Source organism: Aulonocara sp. 'chitande type north' Nkhata Bay, linkage group LG10 (assembly GCF_057382095.1).
Source record: "Aulonocara sp. 'chitande type north' Nkhata Bay isolate Kocher_YH1m ecotype deep benthic linkage group LG10, A_spYH_male_GT1.1, whole genome shotgun sequence".
Lineage (NCBI taxonomy): Eukaryota > Metazoa > Chordata > Actinopteri > Cichliformes > Cichlidae > Aulonocara > Aulonocara sp. 'chitande type north' Nkhata Bay.
Genome location: NC_141353.1, coordinates 2,496,876 through 2,519,385, shown reverse-complemented (window position 1 = coordinate 2,519,385; position 22,510 = coordinate 2,496,876). Strand labels below are relative to the sequence as shown.

The 22,510-nt window shown below is 42.5% G+C and overlaps 1 protein-coding gene across 1 annotated transcript in view; it reads right to left on the bottom strand.

Moving 5' to 3' along the window:
* Window positions 1–22,510, bottom strand: part of uvrag (UV radiation resistance associated gene) — a 92,509-nt gene that overhangs the window by 44,909 nt on the left and 25,090 nt on the right. Inside the window, exons 9-13 of the mRNA XM_086307790.1 lie at window positions 16,535–16,619; window positions 13,827–13,914; window positions 13,528–13,588; window positions 10,761–10,926; window positions 470–545 (exon numbers count right to left, since the gene is read on the bottom strand). Of these exons, the coding sequence (XP_086163916.1) occupies window positions 470–545; window positions 10,761–10,926; window positions 13,528–13,588; window positions 13,827–13,914; window positions 16,535–16,619 (476 nt within the window). The remainder of the gene's footprint in view (window positions 1–469; window positions 546–10,760; window positions 10,927–13,527; window positions 13,589–13,826; window positions 13,915–16,534; window positions 16,620–22,510) is intronic.

Here is a 22,510-nt window from a genome sequence, read left to right as displayed (position 1 = left end):
GTATTGTGAAACTTAACCTCCTAGGACCTGCGTCCACATATGTGGACATCACATTTTGGCTTATTTAGACCAAAATACTCAATTTTGCTCTACAAGGGCCTGATATCCACTTACGAGGACATTATCCTGCTACTGTTCTATCAAAATTTTAAACGAATATCCTCATATGTCGCTCTTATTTTTCTTAAAAACAAAAATAAGGTAAAAAAAAAAAAAAAAAAATCTGGTAATTCTTTGTTTTTACCTTCATCGGGCCCCAATGTGCCGAAATATCAAAGAGAAATTAAAATTGCTGCCGTGGAAGAGTTCGGGTCTTAGGAGGTTAATGGACGAGATGCTGCACTCGGTACTAGCAACTTTTAGAAACTGCAGGACAACTTACAGTTACAAATTAGTATGATTTTTAAATAAGTTTTCAAGTCTAAAATGTCGTCAAACATGTTTAGCGCGTGTGCATGCAATGGATTACCTGGGCGATGTTCTTGTTGAGTAAGTAGACGCCATATTCAAAATGAAACCGCTCTCCTCTGGGGTACAAAGGGAATCTGTGAAATGCAGAAGAAAAAGAAACACTTAAAGAGGATTTTACTGTTTGTGATCCAGTCAGAGAACGTCTGCAAGCCGGCTACATTATATCCATATTACACATCAAAATATACTACACTTCCATCTACCTCGTTCTCTCTGGCTTCGCCACAGGAACGATTTGACTCGCATTGTTGAAAGTGTCCGATAATGTAGCCGGCAGTGTTTACATTGGGTGATACTTGCAGATTGCTCAGGAATCGAAGTCTGAGTCTATGATCCCTTCCCACTGTTTGATATTTCAGTTTAGCGCCGTACGGAGGTGGCATACCTCCGTACGGCGCTAAACTGAAATATCAAACAGCAGAGGCGTCCAAACAACGGGTTTATCCGCCCCTGAACAGGAACAAATTTTCTTTTCAGCATGGTGGGAAAGTCCCATCGGCGCCAGTCGCATGTCTTAGGTAGGACATGCAGGGAATGCTCATGAAGGAGATCCGGGAGATGCCCTTGGGTGCTGGCGTGGGGTAGTGAGGTGAATACGCTGACATGCAGAGAGATACGGTTGGGGATGTTAAGGCCGGACTCATCCCTTTCAGTCATTAAGTGCTTATGCCTCCTGATCTCCCACTGAGGAGGCTTCAGCATGATGAGAAACGAGCTCCACAGAATAAGCAGGGATTTACTCTGAGCAAACACACACATACTCAAACCTGTGAATACTTTCAGGGACTACATTCATATCAGAGCTTTATCTGAAGAGCCCTTCAAAATTCTTCACCTTTACCTTTGGAGGAACCTAACCCCAAGTCTGCTCTTAACCTCTCACCCAAACGCTGAAGCAACGTGGGAGGAAATATGAGTGAACTTTGGAGTTTTAGCGTTTTCTGGCTCATGACATTCATCAGCAGAGTTGAGATGTTACATGTTGAGCTGATAAGAGGCCAAGTCAAATATAAACAAGGTTGTAAAGATAAAAATGAATAAAGCTTGTGCTTTAGAAATTTCACTTGAGGTGTAAATGTTTTTCTTTACTAAAAGAATAAGGTGGAAAAGTAAAAGAATTAAAAAACCTACAATACACACTCACTGTGACTAATTGCTTCTCATCTATTGGATAGTATTCCCGTGTGTGTGCCACAGGGAGGTCAGAGGTGATCTTAATCCTGTGCAGGAATAAAGTAGAAAAATACAGCAGAAACTCTGCAGCTTATAGGATATTATACGTCCAGATTTCACTGTATGACATTTGTGTTTTAGCATTTCCTCTCGATAAGAAGAACATACAGAACTAAGGGATTTTTAACAGCTCTCTCTCTTTTATTTGGCTTTTATCCACATCCTGAAAGTTTGCTTTACATCATATCTGCGGCTGTCTGGACATGTCAGACAACATTCTGACTGCAGGGTTCACTGTAAACACCTCCTCACTCACGCATCGCACTGCAGATCCGGGAAGGTTGAGAAGTAAACCTCGAACACATGGAGATCTTTGCAGCCCCGAAAATGAAATTTAACAGGATGTTGCTGCAAAAGTCTGGCAAAGAAAAAGTGCCGGTGTAGCCCGAGGGCCGCACAGCCCGTCGCTCGTTAGACCTCCGTATCGCCGACATGCAGCCAAGGCCCCGCGGAGAAGGCGACACGCCAGAGGTCATATCTCAGCATTCGGAAATAACTAACAGGGAGAGGAAGAACAGCACAACAGGCATTCCCTGTGCACTGCTGGCAGAGCCAACATCACTTCCCCAAAAACAGATAGGATTTGTTTGCTGATGAGCATGACTGAAAGGGAAACAAAGCTACCTTCAACACACACAAACGCACCACGCACACTCCTGTACAGTGCGGTGATTAATGACTGCTGTCCGCTGTGTCTGAAATCACACTGCAGAGAGACTCTGGTTCACCAAACACCAGGAATTCCTCACGGGGACGTCCCGTAACGCCAAATATATTATTACACCGCAGCGGCGGGGAGGATCGAGTCGAGGGGAGGAGGCGCTGAAGGAGAACTTCAGCTAGAGAGCACTTTTAATTAATGCCGTTTGTTTGTCCGTCAGCGAGAGTACACAAAGAGCGGCGAGCACAGTTTAATAAAAGCCGGTGGAGTGGTCGGGCAAACAAAGAACCCGTTAAGTGTGGATGACTTGAGAAATCAAACAGAAACACCAGCGTTCAATGGTTTGTTCTTATTTGCTGTGTTTCGTTCCAGAGTAAAAAGGAAATCGCTGTATGAAATAACAGCCTGCCATTGCCATTATCTCTGCTACAGCAGGAAAAATCTAAATGACGTGTCTGCGAGAGACATACGAGTATGAGGAGGCCGGACGCCGTTTTTAATCACTCAGCCGGCAACATAAACTGAAACAGTCCTCTGCACTAAACAATGTACGTGGTTCTTTTGTTTAATTGTGTTTTACATGTAAATCAAATCAAATCATCTCTTTCCCAGAAGGCCTCCGCACATTTCTTCACTTTCCTTGATCAGGCAGTTTCTTCCGTCAGCACATCCCTCTCCCGCTCCCCTCGGCGGCAGCGCCGCTGAAGGGTCACGTCTATGAAACTAACACAGCAAACTGAAAACGACAGGCGCCGTAATCAACTCGCCCACTCACTTAAGGGTGCATTCAAAAGACTGATTACTGAAACATGAAATCTGCTTTCATTTAGCTAATATTCAACTCTGGATGCACCGGACAGACAAAAAAAAAAAAAAGATGACAAAGAATAACAGTGATTTGAGGGCAGACGTAAATCTGTCACATTTCTTCCCCCTGCAAAAAAATAAAATGCACTTCTCTTTCCTTCTCATCTAAAGAGCATCCCAACCACAGCATAGTTAATGTGCAAGTGCCGGCTCTGGGTGTAGACCTGAAAATATGTAATTAATAAGTGTGGAGCCACGACATTGTAAAAAGACAAAAGCAGTATCTTACAGGAAAGTCCCCGGGTTTTATATGAATGCCCCCAGCCTGCCAGCGTTTTAACTGCAGGGTCTAGACAGCCTTTATCCACAGACAGCCTTCAAATATAAAGCTGGGACTCTTGTTAAATGAAGGAAACAACCAATAAACACGTAGTTACAACGATGGGATGAAGCAAAGGAAGGCTCGCTGCTCTCTCTCTTCCTGTCCATTTCTTTTTAAACTCACTCCTTGTCCTGCCTTTTATTTCTGTTCAGGGATCTTTTAATAGCAGGCTGACTTTTAATGCTTTCATCTGTGGTTGATGCACGACCAGTGTCTCTGCACCGTCTGCCTGTACTGTACTCTGGGGCCTGCTAGCAGGTGTCAGCAGCACATGACGTTTTTTATAGTTAAACGACCACATTTGTGGGCGATTTGCGCAGTGAGGAAATGTTCCTGCAGCACAAAGATGTACAAGCCTGTTTAAAACAACCATTGACTTCTGGAGATTTTACAACAATAACAAAGCTAAAATAGAGGGCACCGAGTCCATCTGAGCTCTGTTTTCTTTCTGTCAAAATTGCGATGTCTCTATAGACACCTTGTTAAAAGCATTAAAAGCAGCCAATTAGAGAACTGGGGCCACAAGGTCACAGGGCAAACCTACAAAGTCTGTATATTTAAGCATTTTCTGGTACACGACTGCTCTCACTCCCCTTCCGAGTCCACTGGATGAAACGGAGGAACATAAGGAAGACACAGCTATGCAGGTGGGTGGTCGAGCGTAGCTTTAGCGCGGTTCATGAGAATATGGTGGGAAGGCTCCTAGTGACTGACTGACCGACCCGCTGAAATGTATACACTGGCTGAAGTGTCCACATGTGTTGGCTTGCCTGTTTAGACATTCTAATTAATACTCCAAATGTGCAAAACAACAGATCTGGCTCACATGCCGGAGCCGAGGCTTGGCCGGTATTTAAATGGTGGTGTGGGCTGCTTGTAAGTTTCACAATGTCTTTAATGTGCAATTTCAAATGCCAGGGGACCATAAATCATTTGGACTTGCTTTAAAAAGAAAAAAAAGAAAGACAACCTACACCTGCCTTGCAACTGTTAAAGATCTGATGGCAGCGGTTACTCTATAAATCACCGGGAGCTGTAATTTCCAATATCTGAGAAATGATTACACTGAGCATCTGTCACTGAATGCTATTTTAATGACTACTGCTGCACTTAAGACCCCGGCATAACCATTTCACCATCTTGGTCAACGCCGTTAAGGCGTCTCCTGAGTGATGTGGTGGCTGCTTGCTCTGTCACACTGGGTTTTCATCACGGCTCTTAAGAATATCCAGGGGTCTGCTGACCCCGGCACCCAACCCCCACACACTCCTCTTTCCCCGTTTCCTTCTGTCTTCTTCAGCTCCCTTGTTTTCTCAAGGGGAGCTGACCATCGCACCAGTCCAAAATGTTATATCGTGTATGACGATGAACACCACTTGCACTTTATCGAACTTCCCAGCACTGTGGCAGCTCCATCAGACAGACGAGCATCTCTGCAGACGTGCTGTTTGTGTGGCAAAAACAAAAAACTATCACACATGCAGCACAGATGCTTTTTTATTAACTTTTTAATGAAGAATGGATAAAAAGTGCTTGTATAGGCTTCACAGCAGCAGGACACCAAGATGAAGGGCTGCTTACGCAACTCAGCTGTCAACCTAGAGGAGCCTCACTGACTTCTTCAGAGCCATTAAAAACATACCAATCCTGCCTTTGGCCTTGAGCGATATGACAGAAAACCTCAGAAGACAAGTAAACACTCTGTCCAGTCCTCGGGTGCCTTTGTAGTTGACGTACGTACCTAAATAATGAGCCATTCTCAAATTTGATTTAAGCCCTCATGGCTTCCCAGTTGATCGCCTCATTCATCTCTCATATGAAGAACACAGCAACTATGCAACCGAACCACTACAGAACATGTGCGTATCACACCAGCGAAACCACAACATTTATTCTATAATACCAAGAGAATGTGTTTACTTGTTTCTGTCACTGTGGAGCCCAGTGTCGTTTTATACTGGACAGGACACTCGTTTCATCCTGGAAAACAACACAAGCAATTTAAAATGCACGAAATCTCCAACACATTTAAACTGTAGTGAGAATCTAGAGGAGGACTAACTGTCATTCTCTTCATCTGCACTGAATGAGCTTAAGTGCAGGAGAAAATGAACCCACTCCATTTGCAAAATAGCCACCAGGGGTGCATACTGTTTTCCTTTTTATTAAATCGTTTGGGTGAACTGCTCTTTTAACTTATTTACTGATCCTGAAACAACTTAAATGGAACAATAAAAAGTTACTCTCCTCTCGTGGGCGTGCATGCTTCCCAGTAACGTAGGTCACCCTGTAAACCGGGTGTTTAGCCTCACACTGCTTTGTCTTGTCACTGCTGTGCAGCTTCAGGCAGGCAGAGCAGCGGGGGGGTTATTCCCACTCTTCTCCTCTTCACATAGTCCATGTTAAGAGGCCTGGAACAATGACCGCTTTTCTTGGTGTTCGCAGGTTCCTCTCGTCTTCAGCTGGTATCCCTTCCCTGGCAGCAGCTCTGTCTTTTAAATTTGAAGCGAGCAGCGATGCGTAAATCCCACTTACATCGACTTTTCTCTAACCAGCGATAGTTTAAAAGAAAAAAGCTGATGCGCTCCAGTGCTTTGGTTGAACAACTATATGACTCAGTTCGTGTTTTTTTAATGGCCAGGCTCTGGTCTCAATCAAATGCGGGACATCTGGATCACATCTCCCTCCTTCTCCCCCTCGCAATCAGCAACTCTGGAACTGTGCTCAACACGAGTCCAAATGTGGGTGCAACATGTTAAAAGTCCAACAATTTTTGAGAACATCTCTGACCCAGAGGACAGCGATCCCTGAAAAGGTCAAATTGTACTTGTCGTTAAACAGTCCAGTCATATTCCACACCCTGCTTTCAAACACTGTTGCGGGGCCAGATTCAAACTCTGGCCTTTGCCCAGTGTTGGAGTTTAACACAGTTCAGAGCAACAGAGGCCTCGTCTGATTTTCTTGGACTAAAATATTTTGGTCTTTGTAATAAAACTATTATTGTTGTTTTAACCCACAGGAGGAAAAGAATGAGGTAACAAACTCACAAGGTAAAATATTTTCAGATTCTTCTCTCACCAAACTAAAGCTCTGCTTCTTGTAACATTTAAATTAACAGCGACAACAGAAAAATGTTCTTGCTCAGCTCCGGCCGTCGCTCTTAACGGCTTAAGGAGCAGGATTTTCTGCTAACAGAGTATATCTGTAATCTGGACTCACACTAGTTATAATATGCTGCAGTAGAGAATGAATGAAGATGTTGAGACTGAGATGAGAACTACAAACATGGCTCACATAGTAAAACTAGCCGTTTAGGGAAAGCCAAGTAAGTGCAATTATCATTTAACAGCAGAAGGTGCAACCAAGACACCTCCAATTGTCTATGTGCACGCTATTAAAAGTGGCTTTGCTAATCCTGAAGCTGATCGCACACCACCTAACTTATCACCACTAGCCGGCCTTTTCCGACACTTTAATCGCCCCTTTTTTGTAAACTTTCAGAGCCCGGCTGGGTGCTTTCCATCTCCCCACACATCATTTTGTTGTATGTCTGCAGCCCACTGGGGCCTCAGCAGTCATTAACGTGTGCAGGGGGTGGGGTTTGCTGGAGTGCATGGCCCCACGCGGTAAAGAGCAAAGTTGGACTGTTGTGTCTTTGCGATATCCATGGACGCCACAGGTTGTTGACGGATGCTGGTGTAAACACGCTTGGTAGGACTGGAAACGAGTAACGCAACTCACAGGGAGTCTCTCTATTGTCTTGACGTGTTAAGCCACTGAATTGTTTCGGCTCCACACAATGCTTTCCTCTTTTTATGTGACATGTGGATGTGAAAGAGGCAGTGCTCAGCGACATCAGCTCCACACGCGTGCCTCCACTGCAGACATGTAAAGACAAAACAAAGCCAGTATTTTTGGCGGCCATGTGTGTTCATTTGCAGTCAACTACATAACAGCGACTGATCCATTCACGTTGTGTGACTGAAAGGCACGGGCAATGCTTAATGCAAAAGCAGTAATAATTTATAGGTGCTTTCCTGCAAAATTATTGCAGATGAGTATTTCAATGAATTCTCCCACAGTGCCTCTGTTCAGCATCGCAACACGAGACAAAATGATGGCATCAAAATTAATCCAGAAACAACAAACATCTGATCATTGACTGAAATATTCCACCGATATCAACCAGGAGGCAACAGGTAAAGAGCTGATGAGCATAAGCAAGACTGTGGACTTCATCATACTCTATAATAAAGTGCGACATCCACGGCCATCAGCAGCACTACAGCCAAATCTCGCTCCACGCCGGTCACGTATTGGAAGGCCTTCGTGTGGAATGTCAGTACGTATGTACATTCCTGAGCGCGTGTGTCTCGAGTGTGCAATTATCATAACAGAGAGGGGTTTTTTGTTTCTCATTTTTTACATTATTTTTCTGACTTGATGCATAGTTACAAGAGCATAACACACACAAATAATAATTTCATCACATTAGCCGTCGCTGCTCCTCTGTGCTTCCTGACTAACACAAAGGGTCCTGGCAAACCCCCAGATCAGTTTATCATTTGTCACGCTCTGTGTCAACATCGTGACTGAACAAAAAGAAATGTAAAAAAAAAAAAAAAGATACAATGTGGCGAAGGTAGGAAGCAAAGTGGTTACAACCGTAGGGTATGACTGTGAAAGGCTGCTGTGTGATTTACAGTCTGTTCCCTGTGAACACCTGAGTAAACCCAGTTGCTACCATAGGCAAAACAAAACAACTTCGAGGGACGACTCAGGCGCTTTCTTCACCGACCAGCTATGCATGTGTTAACGTGAAACAACAAGTATCCATACTGAGGTTTTTGTTCAGCAGTCATTTCCAAATCAGAACAGTATTTCAGATTTGGACGCGCGTCTGAATCAAGAAGCCAACACAGCCGTCAAAACGGCCTACTGACGCTACTGTGTGGTCTGTGTGTGATTGTGCACTGATGCACTCGTGTGGAGCTCATGACTACCAAATCTGTGTTGTGTTTGAGAAATTCAAACTCAACTCGGGGGGTGGACGGAAAAAACCCCCCAAAACGCTGTTTTAGTCAAACACAGCTAAGAAGCACAGGTCCACACAAACCGCTGTGCAACACGATCGGGCTAGATTCAGCACACAAACCAGTCGATTCAGTAAATAAAGGTGACGATTGTGGTTCCTTATTCTCTGTCACATACTCTACATGCTGCATGCACTGTTACAGTGATGCATGCTAACATTAAGGCCAAAGACTCAAGCAATGAGGTCTGCAGCAGGATTCACTGATCCAACACTTTCCACCTGAGACGCAGAAACTTTGGCTTAAGATATCTGCAGATCTTCTATCCATCATTTGCAGACATTCACAGTCAGATGGTTGCATAAGGGTTAGTATCCCACGCAGAAAGGGAACACTCAGGGATTGAACTACCAACCTTCCTATTTGTAGATAACCTGCTCTACCTCCTGGGCTACAGCCACCTCAAAGCTGTAACAACTGTAAAAACTTGGTAACAAATCCATGGATACTACCGCGTGGAAAGTTGAATTTATCATCTGTAGGAAATCTAAAGCCTCAAGGCTGGTAATTTACCAACTTTAATAAAACTTCCACGTATTCATTGTGGCTCCGTAGGTTTGAGGAGACTGCTGAAAGTGTGATGCAGCTGGTTCCAATGGTGGTGACAATCACTTTAAACAATACTTTGGAACGTTGTGATGTTTTTCCAATAAAACATTCTTGTTAACAATGTTGAAATGTTACAAATGTTAAAGGCTTTTGTTGAGTTAGAGACCAGCACCGACCGCACAGTCAAAAAAATCTACTGGTGTTGGAGTAAAGAAATACTAACCAAACAAGACTAATTTTAGCTGAAAACATGCAGGGACATGTTTGTAGAAGACGGTTTGGACGTGAACAAGGCAGAATGTTTGGACACAAAACAAATATAAGCTGAAATAGAGTAAATAAACTTTTTGAAAGATAATTTAATTTTGTAGAAACTAAAACTGAGATAAGTAAAAGAGACAGAACAAATAACCAGTGCTTGTGCAGCAGCGGCAAAAGGAAAGGAAAGAAAGAAGAGAATGATTTGCACAGTTTTAGATGGCAAAAAGCATAAATATTTTTCCCGTCCAGGAGCACAACACAAAAAGAGTTTGTTTGCAACAGAGTAAGTTTTACAGCCAGTCTCATCTGCAATGGGAGGCATGGACTCTGCTCAAACTGCAGTAAAGTCTAAATGGTGGATTTCACAGTAAAAGCGCTTCATTTATCAGAGTGTCACAGTTTAAATCTGTACATTTACATATTCACAAAGTAAACAACATTCATTCTTCTTGAGAGAAGAAAGTCAGACTTTATTCCCTCTGTTTTATTCACGGCAATTTACATCAACTGCTTTCTTCAAAGTCTGGATGCATATGATAATGTGATGATTCTGACTTTGCAGAGAGAAGCAATTTATTTGAAGGACCCTCCATGAGAAACAGATGGCTTATTTTCATCCATCTGCTGAGCTGATCTCGTTCATAAAAGGGCAACGTTGGAATAAGAAGAAATGTCCCAAACATCACTGTCGCTGTTCTGCTGTAACTTTGCTGTTTTTCCTTTTTCTGTGTCTTCGTTGATCGCCCTGTCTGTGCGACTTTGTTATTGGTCTCTCCTTCTTTCTGTATTATTTTGGAGATCATTCCCATGTGTGTCTTCCTGCCTTTTGACTTCCTCCTTTTGTTCTCGTCTCGCCCTTGTTACTGTCTGATTGAGTTCACCTTGCTCAGTCTATATTTTGTCTGCGTGCTGTCAGTCAGCTCACTGAATTATCCACCACTTCTTCCCCGTGTCTGGTTCGCATGTTTCCTCTAACAAATTTTATTTTCCTTGTTTTTTGAGAGAATTGGATTTCCTCAGTTTCACTGCAGCCGAATAAACGTGCTCGTGCCAAATGTTGACTCCCAACCTCGTTAGAATTGTACAAATTCTGTTTTTGCTTTATATGGATTTCTTTGCACGTTTGCATATTTTAAATAAATTACACTAGAAAAATACAAAGACGTGAGGAGTGGCTCGAGACTTTTGCGCAGTGCTGTATACTATATGTACAGATCGTACAGTAAGAAAGAGAGCTCAGCATTTGTGATGTGGATATTTCAGGTTTTTGCTAATATTAGGTGTGTTTGTAAAGGGTACTTACTCTCTCTCTTTCTCAGTGAGTCTGTCAGTGATGGTGTCCTTGATAGAAGAGCGTGAACCCTTGTGGATCACCGGATACCTAAGAGGGATCTGCAGGAAGCATGAGATCATGAGGACCAGGTGTGCTGTGTAACCCAAGGCGACTGCTATGCTCCCATCATCCTTTGCTGCAGGACACAAAGTGAAAAAGATGCTCTGCTTATCACATATTTAAGGTTTGGTCACAAATGAGACGTTTCCTGCTCAGTTGTTAAGTGCGCCTTTTAGTTATTATTACTTTGGTATATTATTATTATTATTATAATAAACCAAAGTGTTTAAGAATCTCACTCAATGAAAACTGAGTCAAAATAGTAACATTTTATTATGGTGAAAACCTCAAAGCATACAGTCAATGTCAGGGCTGTTTGTCTACATCTTATGACCCCCAAACTGTACAAACATCCAGCTAAAGATAACTTGGTAACAAAGTATTTGCTGGAAGGAGAGTAGTCGCATTCATGTTTTTAATGCGTTGCAGTACGTGGCACAGCACACAGTACCAAAAAACACTGGCTGCGCTGAGATTCCCAAATTCTCTGTGATATGTGCTTAAGAAGCAAAAGCATCACGTACAGCTAACCCCTCCGAGTCCAAATATCTGTTAGTGTGGAAAACTGGATGCCTCAGTGAACATTTGACGGACTGGGAAAGAAACTGCAAACCAACTCACTGTAAGCACGAGAAATTGTTTCAAGACAAAACACAAAGTGGTTTCACATTCTCAGAAGGACACTGCTCGAGGCTAAGACTTAAAATCACTGTGGTTTTTATCTTAATGCTTTGAAATAATAAACTATGGCAACAGAGTGGTAGGCTCTTTGGCTCAAAATGTGTGTTTTTCAACTTAGCACAGAACCCCTGGATTATATCGATGTCCTTCCTGTCTTTTCAGTCCAAAGGGTTAAAGCCCATGGAGAGAACGACTTCCTGCCCCCGAGGAATATCAGGTCAACTGAAGGACACAAGTTTAAGTGACACCTCTGGGTGCTAATGGAGCCTGCAGATACCTCATGAGGCTGAGCTCACAGGGAAGGCTTTGGGGTAAACGTGAAACATGGATGGGCTTCAATGTCCACCTTGACTCTCTACAGGATTAGGACGCCAACTAACCCTAATCCTGGGCTCTGATGTGAAATATTCCTCCCCTGCAGGCTTTTTCAAACCGGCTTTGACACACAGACAGCTCTGGACTCTGAGACCTCTAACTGCAGAAGACTAAAGAGAAATGAAGAGAAATGAGTAAAGTGGAGGTGGGCAGTCCATGTTTCTCCATCTGTCCTGACTGACAACACATGCAGTACATCGTTTTCCTTTTGAATCAGTATTAAATTTAATCTGCCTCACTTTAGCCTCACACCGGTAACAGACGACTTCAGGGCTGTGGTTCATGCTCGCACTTTTATAGATGTGTCTGAAAGGACCGCTCGATCATCTAAAACTGAGAGAAAACAGGATTCGGTCTGTGTGTCAAATTTTAAATTGAGAACAAGTAATGGCTGCCCATCTCTACTGTGTATGTAAAAGATGTTAACAGGTGGGGAGCGGCAGCAGGGAGCGGAGGAGTCGAGGCTAGTGTTGCTGAATTACGGCCTCAGAGGCTTGCTGGGTTTCACCAGCTGTGAGGAAGGGGAGCCCGAGAATGCGGCGTGGACAGTGGAGGTTGTGTTCCCTGTGTTGGACAAGTGGTCCTGACCAAAGCTCAGCATTCAGAAACCCATTCAATTCTCATCCCCCAACTATTAAGAGGTCATACAGTCATCACATTTCTCTTGCTGTGACTGCAAATCCAATTTGTCACGACACATACGATGCGACCTTTACTCCAACCTTCCCCACCAAGCTCATAACGGGAGCATTGTGTGCGAATGTGCCTGCTGACACAACTTTTTTAATGCCCCGCAGTTCACTAATGTGTCTTTTATACCATACCATGTGGTTTTTGTGGCTCTTTTCTCACTGGGACGGTAGAACCGGATAAAAACCATCTTGTGACAAGACTCTCTTAGAATGTGGTGGCAGTGAACAGCTCCAACAGCTACCAGCAAGAGATCAGCAAGAACTAACCACGCTGCATCTCATCAGGGCAAAACGACCAAATCAACAATTCCCTGCAGAAACTCTCATTGCCCTCTATAACTGATCGTAATTAGATCAGTATGGAGCAGTCTTCCTCCTTTTGACATGGCGCACTCCATGCGTAGTTCGTGCTCCTCTTTTGAGGCTTACTTGTGCACGTCTACCTATAAAGGGCTGTGCATGTCTCTGTTAATTTGATTACTGATGTCGTGCACAAGACGAGACGTGCAGCAGTGGGTGTACTGTGATTTCAACTGAGCAGACCGAGTGAATGGGAATATCAATCATCTGCAGCTTCTACAGCTATTCTCCCCTCATTTAGGCTACAATTATGTCATTATGCCCTTTATGTATGAAAATGACAAACTATCAATTATGGCATTCGTGCACAGTACGACAAAGGTTATGGTACCTTAACAGTAATAGCTTTTTGCAAAATTGCCATCTGCAATAGCCAAAACTATGATATCATAGATAACTGTCTATGAAATCATCAGCCTTCATTTATCCTTCAGTAAAATGTTAGATTGCTTCACTTCACGACATCTGCATCTAACCACAAGCGTCGAATGCAAGACAAAACATTTGCACAGCATACCACTTATCCTCCTGTAACACTTAAATAGGCGGGCAGGCACATAATCAATTACCTTGAAAGTCTTCCGAGTTTGGCAGCTTCACTCCACAGATGACATAATCCGACTGATTGGTCTGTGGATTTAAAGAAGAGCTTTCACATGAAGGACAGAGCAACTGGACATCAGCAACAGATCCATAATCAGCCGGCAGAGGGACGGGCCTAAAACCATTCAGTTAGTATACAAACTAAATTTATCTTTGGAATAAACATGGAAATCGCTGCACACACTATATAACCCCCTCCAGCATCTGTGCTTCACCAAAGTCTTACATTTGTAACCAGATATTTCTCTGCAGTTGCCCAACTCACCACATCGATGGGGTAGATGTAGGAAAGCTCAGAGAGGAGCTGACGACAACGGAAGGTGAGCTGGGCGTTGGACTTGAGGAACTGCTCTCTGATGGAGACAGAGCAGAGGTCAGTTAAAGAGATGGGAACAGATGAAAATCAGAGGGAGGACAGGGTCCCAATTAAAGCCTTAAAGGCCTGACAGCTACTGCCTATATAAAAGGGATCAAGACAAAAGATGCAGTATAATATGGCAGTTTAATGTTGGAAAAAAAAGGAACAAAAATAGCATGATCTGGGGGTTTTCTCCTCTCTCTTCATGTGACAATGTACTGTTCAAAATTGTCATTACAGGTCAGTCCTTTTTAGTAATGCAGGGTCTGTCTATGGCCACTAGGAAAAATCATTCTTAATGGCTGTTATCCAGGTTTTAGTCTTTGACCTATGCGTATAGCTCCGAGGTGACACAGACTGAAACTAAAGGAAGCTGTGGAGCTAAGTGAAACCTACCACGATTCCCCTTTTCATTTTTTTGCATTTAAAATGTTGTTACCTGAACTTTTATAGTTAAAAGTCATGAACATGACTGGATGCCTTTGTATGAATACTCTCTAAATGTGTATGCTTACATTTAAGTGAGTCTGTTCGCATTTTAAACTCATGCCTCTACTTGTGGATCAGTGTGGATAATACCAAAGCATTTCATGCAGATACCTCTACGTTCTTCCATTAATGTGTGTAAAATCTCACCACTAGATGCTATTGGACTGCAGATTGTGCATAATCGGTGGCCACTGTAGAACAAACAGCTCGAACCACTTTCTGTGCATGCTGTGTTTGTAATGAGTGCAGGCTGTCAGTCCTGTATCCCTCAGCTATCACACGTGTCCACGTCTGTTTGCTCTGGACGAGGCTGGAAATGTCTGACACAAACTGATGAGTCAGTGAAGCTCACATCTGACCAATGACAGCGATACCGAGGCGAGTCGTCGAGGACATCACCGAAGTTCTCGCTCAGTAATCCATCAACACCTACGAGTCCTCTCCTGCTCTGTCTTTAGCAGACTACACATGTGGCTGGTCTCTAGTCACATAGATAAAAATGCGATCAGGGTATGAATGCCATGCCTGTCTCAAGACAGTCAGGCAATATGGTGTCTTTTACAAACCGGCGCCTGCTCCTGTGTATGTTTAATGGACTCATTCTAAGTTTATGAGAACACATCAATTTGGAAGATGTCATTACATAATAACCAGTGTATATTTATGAATTCAACATTCGTACATTTAAAAATACATGTTTGTTTAAGCAGTTACTCGTAAAATACGCCAACCTAAACACTTTGTGTATACACCAATCCTGCGTCACAGAAGGAAGAGAAAGAAGAAGTTTAGTTCTCAATAGTAAAAACTTCTTTCTGTTTTTCTGATAAGTTAACTGGGTGCTGACTTTACTATTAGAACATATTAGATAAAAGTGGGATCGATCTTCTCTTTAAATGAGCAAACTGTTAACTCCGCTGTTATTGTGCAAGATACAGTGAAACTAATGTTACACTGTATCAGTAAATAAGTAGCACTTGTAGTTTATAATTGGAATAAATATACTGCTCCAAAAAGATCTTTCAGTAAAGATTTTCAACATGAACTTTTCTTTCATGAAGGTCCAACATGTCATTTAAGTGTTGCTTTTATGTTTTTGGCTTTTATTCTATGTTTGATTTGTTTTTGAGCACAACAGTTTTCGTTGTCTTATATAGTTGTGTCATGTTGGTTTGCTGTGTTGTAACTCTTTGCTTAACTGCTTTTTTCCTACAAAACTGCGATTAACGTGACCTCTGCTGCGAGTTTCTCTGGACAAAACCATCTGATGAGTTCAGAAAAGAAATATTTCTTCGGCTGAACTGCCAACATGTGGAAATGTGGAATGTCTTAATTAAAAGTGCTCTTAACTCAAGAAAGCTGTCACACAATAGTTTAACCTTTAACTATAAATAAATCGCACATCCTGTCTTAGTACAGAAGAATTCAAAAAAAATGCAGCTATGTAGCTATAAAATAGTATCATGAAAACACTGACGTCACATTTTCAGAGTAACACGATTGAGTAAATGTACTTGTAACTTTCTGGGGATCGAAGCCATGACAAGATTCAAATAATATTAAACAGAAACGTGGAAAGGCTGAGAAAAAGTGTGTATGCTCAGTATAACATTCCCTCGCTAAACACTATAAATGAAAAGAGACACTTTCATGAAAAACAAACGACAAGTTATTTCCAAGGAATGGATGTTAAGCAGATACAAGTGTCGGTGTTAATTTCCTGTTTGCTGGGTCTCTTGGCCCCTGCTGGCCTTCCTGGGGCTCTGGCTTACCCTCTGCGACTGCCAGGTACTTCTCAGATAAACAAAAACGTATCCAGAATGTGTGCCCGCCGCACACACGTCTCACCGCAAGCCAAGGCAAACACCGGCCAAACGCCTTTTTAGCACAATGTGCAAACTCTTGGTCGAGAACACATAAACAGGGAGCAGCGGCCACAAAAACAGGCCATTGTTTTGAAAGAGTAAGGTGCAGGGTGCAATCTTATACCTGTTAGCTCAATTTAATGCAAGTGACTAACACACTGAGCATCATCATTCAGAGTGTCCATCTGATGGGGTTCAAGCTTTTAAATCGTTTTCCTGTGCAGCAAACACAGAAACGGTTAATTGTGGTTTGATACACACCTCTTGGCTGTGCATTCCTTCTGCAGCTTGGATAAGGACTCTTTCTCCTCCTTCAGACGCTCGTGCTGAGCAGAAAACGAATCCTCTGACAGAGACAGAAAAGAAAAATGTAAATTATTAGGTGTGCGTTTGTTCTGGTCTATCTGAACAGCCAGCCAGGTGGGCTTGTGTTTGGTTGGCTGCCATCCACTGTTAAACCCGAGCAAGATCAAACAGCTGCTTTGATGAGCCCAAAACATTTCCTTCTGACACAACATAAAACCTAATGACATATGTATGCAGATTATAGGATTAGTCAGACAGTAAATACAGAGTTGGGGAAATGAATAAAATCAGACAGAAAAGTGACGGGATGATACAGAGTGAGGAAGTGGCGTTACCGCAGCATTGGCAAGCTCACAGTATGCACGTGAAAAAAGCAGAACGATAACGGCTAATTAAAGGTTCGAACAGCATGTCTCTCGGATAGAGCATCACATAAGATTGCGGGTAAAAGCAGTAGAAATGCATTGCATTCTTTTTCCTTGAACTCAATGTTTACAGTTTTTTTGGCTTGTTTACACAGCGAACGATTTAATTTTTATCCCTTTCAAATTATGAATAATAATCATTACAAAGGAAAGCAGCGCTGTTTGCTGCGTGACGGGGTGAACTGCAGAGACGTGCATCAATCTAACATTTCACATCAACTTAGCAAAGCAGTCTGTGCGTTACGTTCTGGCTTCACCACATGAGAAACGTTGGAGTGTCTCGTCTGGTATCCCGTACAGTACTCACAACAGCGTTCTGAGTCGTGTGAATAAATAGCATCCTTTCATGCAGATAAAAAGGGATTTTGATGGGAAAATTGTTATTGGATGCGACGCGTCCTCCCATAAAGGCTCCTCTCCTTTCACATGAATTTCCTCTTCAGGTTTGCCTGTGGTTAGCAGCCTCTTATCGCTTCTAATTCCTCAGTGGGAAGCAGTTTTGTTTAACTGTAAGAGGAGATGGACAGACGGCTGATCTCAAATCACACGCGTCTAACATTCTTGGCTTCGTCTAACTGGTTAAGCCGTGATGGCAGCTCCTTCTGAAGTTTTTCTATAACTCTAGTTCCTCTCAATGTATGCCATCAAACAAAGAGTTCAATCTTTAACACATTTGCAGAATTAAACACACATTCTAGCTTAGAATAATTCACATTCTGGCAAATGCAACTCATTTTCAGAGAAAGAAGAATTTAAGTGAAACACATTTTGTTTACAGTAAATATGTAGTCAAGCACATTTAAGTGGTACTGAATTCAGTTTAGTTCAGTGTCTGCATGAAACCACCAGAACATACAGAACAGACTGTATACAACGATGGGCACAGCATACCGATCTAAAAAATGAAACCAAAGCAGAAGTTATGTTAAATCTTTCCAACAAGCAACAGAGGGCGAACATCCTGGTTGCAAAGAAAATGACTGTGCTGCTTATAGGTGCTATTGTGCAGTTGTCAATGTGTTAATGCTGTGTCCGTTTGCTTACAGAGAGGGTATACGACCCATCTATAAAAACAGGAACACATAGGCAGACAAAGATGAAGCTGTGCATAAGTCGAATAGACAGACTTCAGTTCTTTGCCTACTTTGGTTTTTCCCCTCCTTGCAGCTGACTAAAGAACCAACAGAACAAGCAACAATAACCCACAGACCGATGTTTGTGACACTGCCCCTTGGTGACAGTAAAGAGCTACAACATGCAGATAATGGCTCCAAAGCTGATCGTAGGGTCTGCTTAGGCCAGAGGTCACCAACCTGCGGCTCTTTAGCCCCTAAGCTGTGAGGGGCTGCTAACTGTGACATTAACAAAACACCACTGTTAAAGAGTTCGAAAGAAATCAGGTTTTTCCTTTAAATGTCAGCGTATTAATGAATGCTATGAAAAATTAGTGCATGCTTCCAACATGCGCCACATCACCACAGCTGCATCTGGTGGGATTCAGACGTGACACCTGTCTACTTTATTGTTGTTATCAGTGCGTTTTGTATTAAGCATTCTAACAGGAGAAGACCTGCACCTCACCAGTATATCCAGTATGAACAGAAACAACGTAGCACATGTCTAAATATTCTCCCATACAATTGTTTTTAAATGCACTGTTATTGCGAGTAGACAGGAAAATCCCTCACAACGCTCATGTGTGAAAAAAGACTGTTGCCCTCTTGCTGAAATTTGAATCTAAATAAGTCAGCAAAGAGCAGCGAGCACAAGTGAGAGTTTGGAGTAATAAAGCTTATCAAAGCACGTGCGATCAGGTGGATAACAGGATTGCTTTGATCGCATATTTCCACTCATATCCATGATTGTCCAACTGACATCATAAGGGTATGAGGTGAGAGGGCATAGTGCAGACAGAGCAAAGGAGAAAATACAGGTACTTCATCAGATTAGGAAGAAAGGCAGATAGCGTAAGACAGAGATCACAGGCCATCGCTCTGCTGTGAGAGATCACACGAAAACACTGTAACCCAGATTCCACGGTCTTCTACTGCTGCTTTCATGTAATGCCCACTTCTGTCCTATCTGCTCTGTCCATCCATCGTCTCGTGCTTTCATCCCACTAATCTGTTCCACGGTATGGAAAGACAATATACAGTAAAGACACAGCAGAGAATATGCATCGTTCTGTCCACTGGTCTCTCACTACACCATCTTCCATATTAAACGTGGAATAAAAACCAAAAAAAGTACTCTAAAAATAACTATTCTGACACTGGACAGATGAGTCCCCTCTGGACAATTTCCTCCTGTAAATCAGACAGAAGACTTATTGAGACTGGCCTGACCATTTGTGAGTACAGTACCACGAAAGAACTGTGTTCCTGCACTGGGTAAAGCCTGGACAACAAAAGCGATCCTCTGATCCATGTAAACATGCGTCAGTGGCATTCAGGATCAGTCACCATCAACTAATGCACAGAAGCTACAAGTGGCTTTATCACGTGACGCTGTTGTGGTATGCCTTACAAAAATAAGGATCCTCTGGTTGCACGAGAAAGGGGACACAGCGTAAAACTAACATGTGAGGTCAACTCTAGTGACAAGCAGCAAAACGCAGCTTCTTTGATCTCCTTTACTATATGGATGGTTATATATTACTTCCCACCATCAAATTGGGCTGTCTGTGGCTCCTGAAATACCGGGCGCTTGGCACCCACGGTACAGAAATACTTTGAAAGTGCAGGTCAAAGCTAGTCAGAAGGTGCATGCAAAGTTCTCAATGAAATGATTTAAAAAGGTGCATTAATCTAATATACACTGTAAATAAGCTTGGTTTTTATACCAGCATTTAACGCACATGAAAAGCTCAGTGGAAAAATATCAATTATTAGGACAAAATATAAGAAATTTCTGACCTCGACATAGAAATGTCAGAGGGGTCAGTAAGTATAAAAAGGCAGACGCTTGGCCTGTTAAGCAGTGTCTGACTCCAGTACCTGTCAACCTTTACCCTGACTCAAGATGGCAGCCAGCTGGTTGAAGTAAATGTGTAAAGCGGAGCTGCTGCTAAAAGAGCTCTAATGATGATCGCTTCAATATGAGACCTTTTTCACTGAGGTGACAAATACCTCCACACAACATACCTTCACAAAACCTGGAGAAACCCAACCGCTGACATTTATTGGTCAGGAGCCCTGGCTGTGTGGCAGAGCGTGAGAATAACTACTGTTACCAAGTACAATAAACGCTGCTCACAGGCCTGATTTATGTCATCTGCTCAAGGTGGGAGGAGGGAAATTAGACAGGCGGAAATTGTGACAAGAGTGTGACCCCACAGAAACCAAAGTGATTGATTTCAGAGGGAGGACAGAAAGACTTACTTTCAATTCATAACTTGAAAAAAATGGGGGGGAAAGTGATCATGCTGACATGTGACATGGCGTGTGCGCGTTCCCACGCACAGAAAAACAAACTTTTACTTTCCTGCTCTGATTTCCCTGGAATTACATTAATCAGCTGGTTAAACTAACAGCATCAGCGTTACACCAAACAGGCTCTAGCAAGTCTAAAGGAAGATTCTAATAGTTCAACACTCGAGTCGTTTTATCTGGTTTCTCACAAGTTCAACACACGAGAGAAAAAAAGCAACACCTTCTCTACGTTTGGGTTTTCTGCACCTGCTGTTTTGTTAGGGAGGCCCATTCGGTGGGAACAACAGGTTGATAAGAGCTATTTGCTAATGGGCCCTGTGAACGTGTGGGAGACAACGAGACCACACGGCCAGGTACGGATGAGGTCCTAAAGAGCGTGACGAAGAATGGAGCTTACCAGCCCATCTGTGGTGCCCACGGGGGACATATTTCATAGCAACATACTTACACTCGCTGTAAAACTGTCAATAAAATTTGAAGGTAAACCTGCAACTTATAAGCACTGGAATGTGTGAAAGCTCAACAAATGAAACACTTGCTTCTGATTAAAACAACAGTGGCATATGAGATCGCCGCTCAGTCGCACGCTCTTGTGATTTTGCTGAACAGGAACCATTTTTGGCTCAAATCTGTCCATTTCTCACGGGCTTCTCGGGGAAATTTCTAAATGAAATTTAGCCTGCGATTGATAGAATCATATGCGTTTCAAAAGTGAAAGACGAGATCATATGAAACAAACACACTGTGGTGCCAATCCAAATATAATCAGACAGAAAATCAGCTGCTGTACGAAGCACTGTAAACACCTGTCTCCAACAGTATCCTGTCCTGTAATTAATGCACACTTTTTTCCAATCTTGAAACAAATGAATGTCTGCTGGCTGATTAGAGGAGTTAAACAACAAGCTGGAAGTACAGCTCAGCAGCATATGGCTTTTGGATTTTGACTTATGAGTCTGGGAAAAGCAACAAGACTTCAGCCTGGCTGTCTTTACATATAGCATTTCAATTTATCCTAAAAGACCAGATTTTCCCCTCTCTTTTTAACCAGCTAAAGGAATTTTCCTTCTATTTTTTAATAAGCACCTGTCCCGTCTGGAAAAAGGCCTCTATAGAGCTGCGAGGCAGCAGAGCCGTGAGTTCGTTTGGCTGCAGACAGAGTGGTGACAGACAAAGAGGAAGAGAATTAATGGTCATTTTTCAGAATCGTGTCACAAAGGCAACCTCTCCCTGAAGCGCTCTTAGAGCTCTTTTATTATGTGACAGCGTATGTATGAGTGCAGACTTCACGCTAATCACTTCCTCAGATCGGTGATTCAGTGATCTGTCTTTGCCAAAGAGCGAGCTGATCTTAAAGGACACAGAAATCAAGATACATCCTGTCAATTCATTGTGAAAAGTTGCACTGGGCTTATTGCATCAGAACATGTGACTATAGATATATAGATGGATATATCCATCTCTAAGATGGAAACTTCATAGGGTTAACTAAGTGACAACTGCACAAACACTTCTGCTTTATCACAAACTGCAGGAAGTATCTGTGTACTGCAGATCTGCTTGTGTTAAGAAACTCCATCTTCTGACTGGACCAAGACCACGTTGTGGAATATACTAAAATGATCTGCCTGCTGCTCTGACAACATGGAAACCTTGACCGAGCCGTTAAAAAGAGCAGATTTCTCTATAGATGTGTAAGACAAATTATTAACACCGTTTCAGGACCTGAATTTATGGAATCATGGGTGTAAAATCCATTAGTTTGGTAACAAGCTTCACTTTCTCTCTTTCAACAACAACTAAAACTGTCACATTACTGAAAGAACACATTTGGAAGGATTGGTGTAATTCGTTTTATTAAAGAAATGCAAATTATGTGCAATTTATTTCCATAAGCTGTGTGTGACCAATGCTGGATTTTTGATACCAAAATGTATTTTTAGAAAAACACTGACATCTATATACTGATCAACAACTTTATATTAATGCATTTGGCCAAATATAAGACTAACATTCAAGCAGCGGATTTTCTAATAAAGACAACCATCTGTCTGTTCAGCTACAGTATTTCCAAA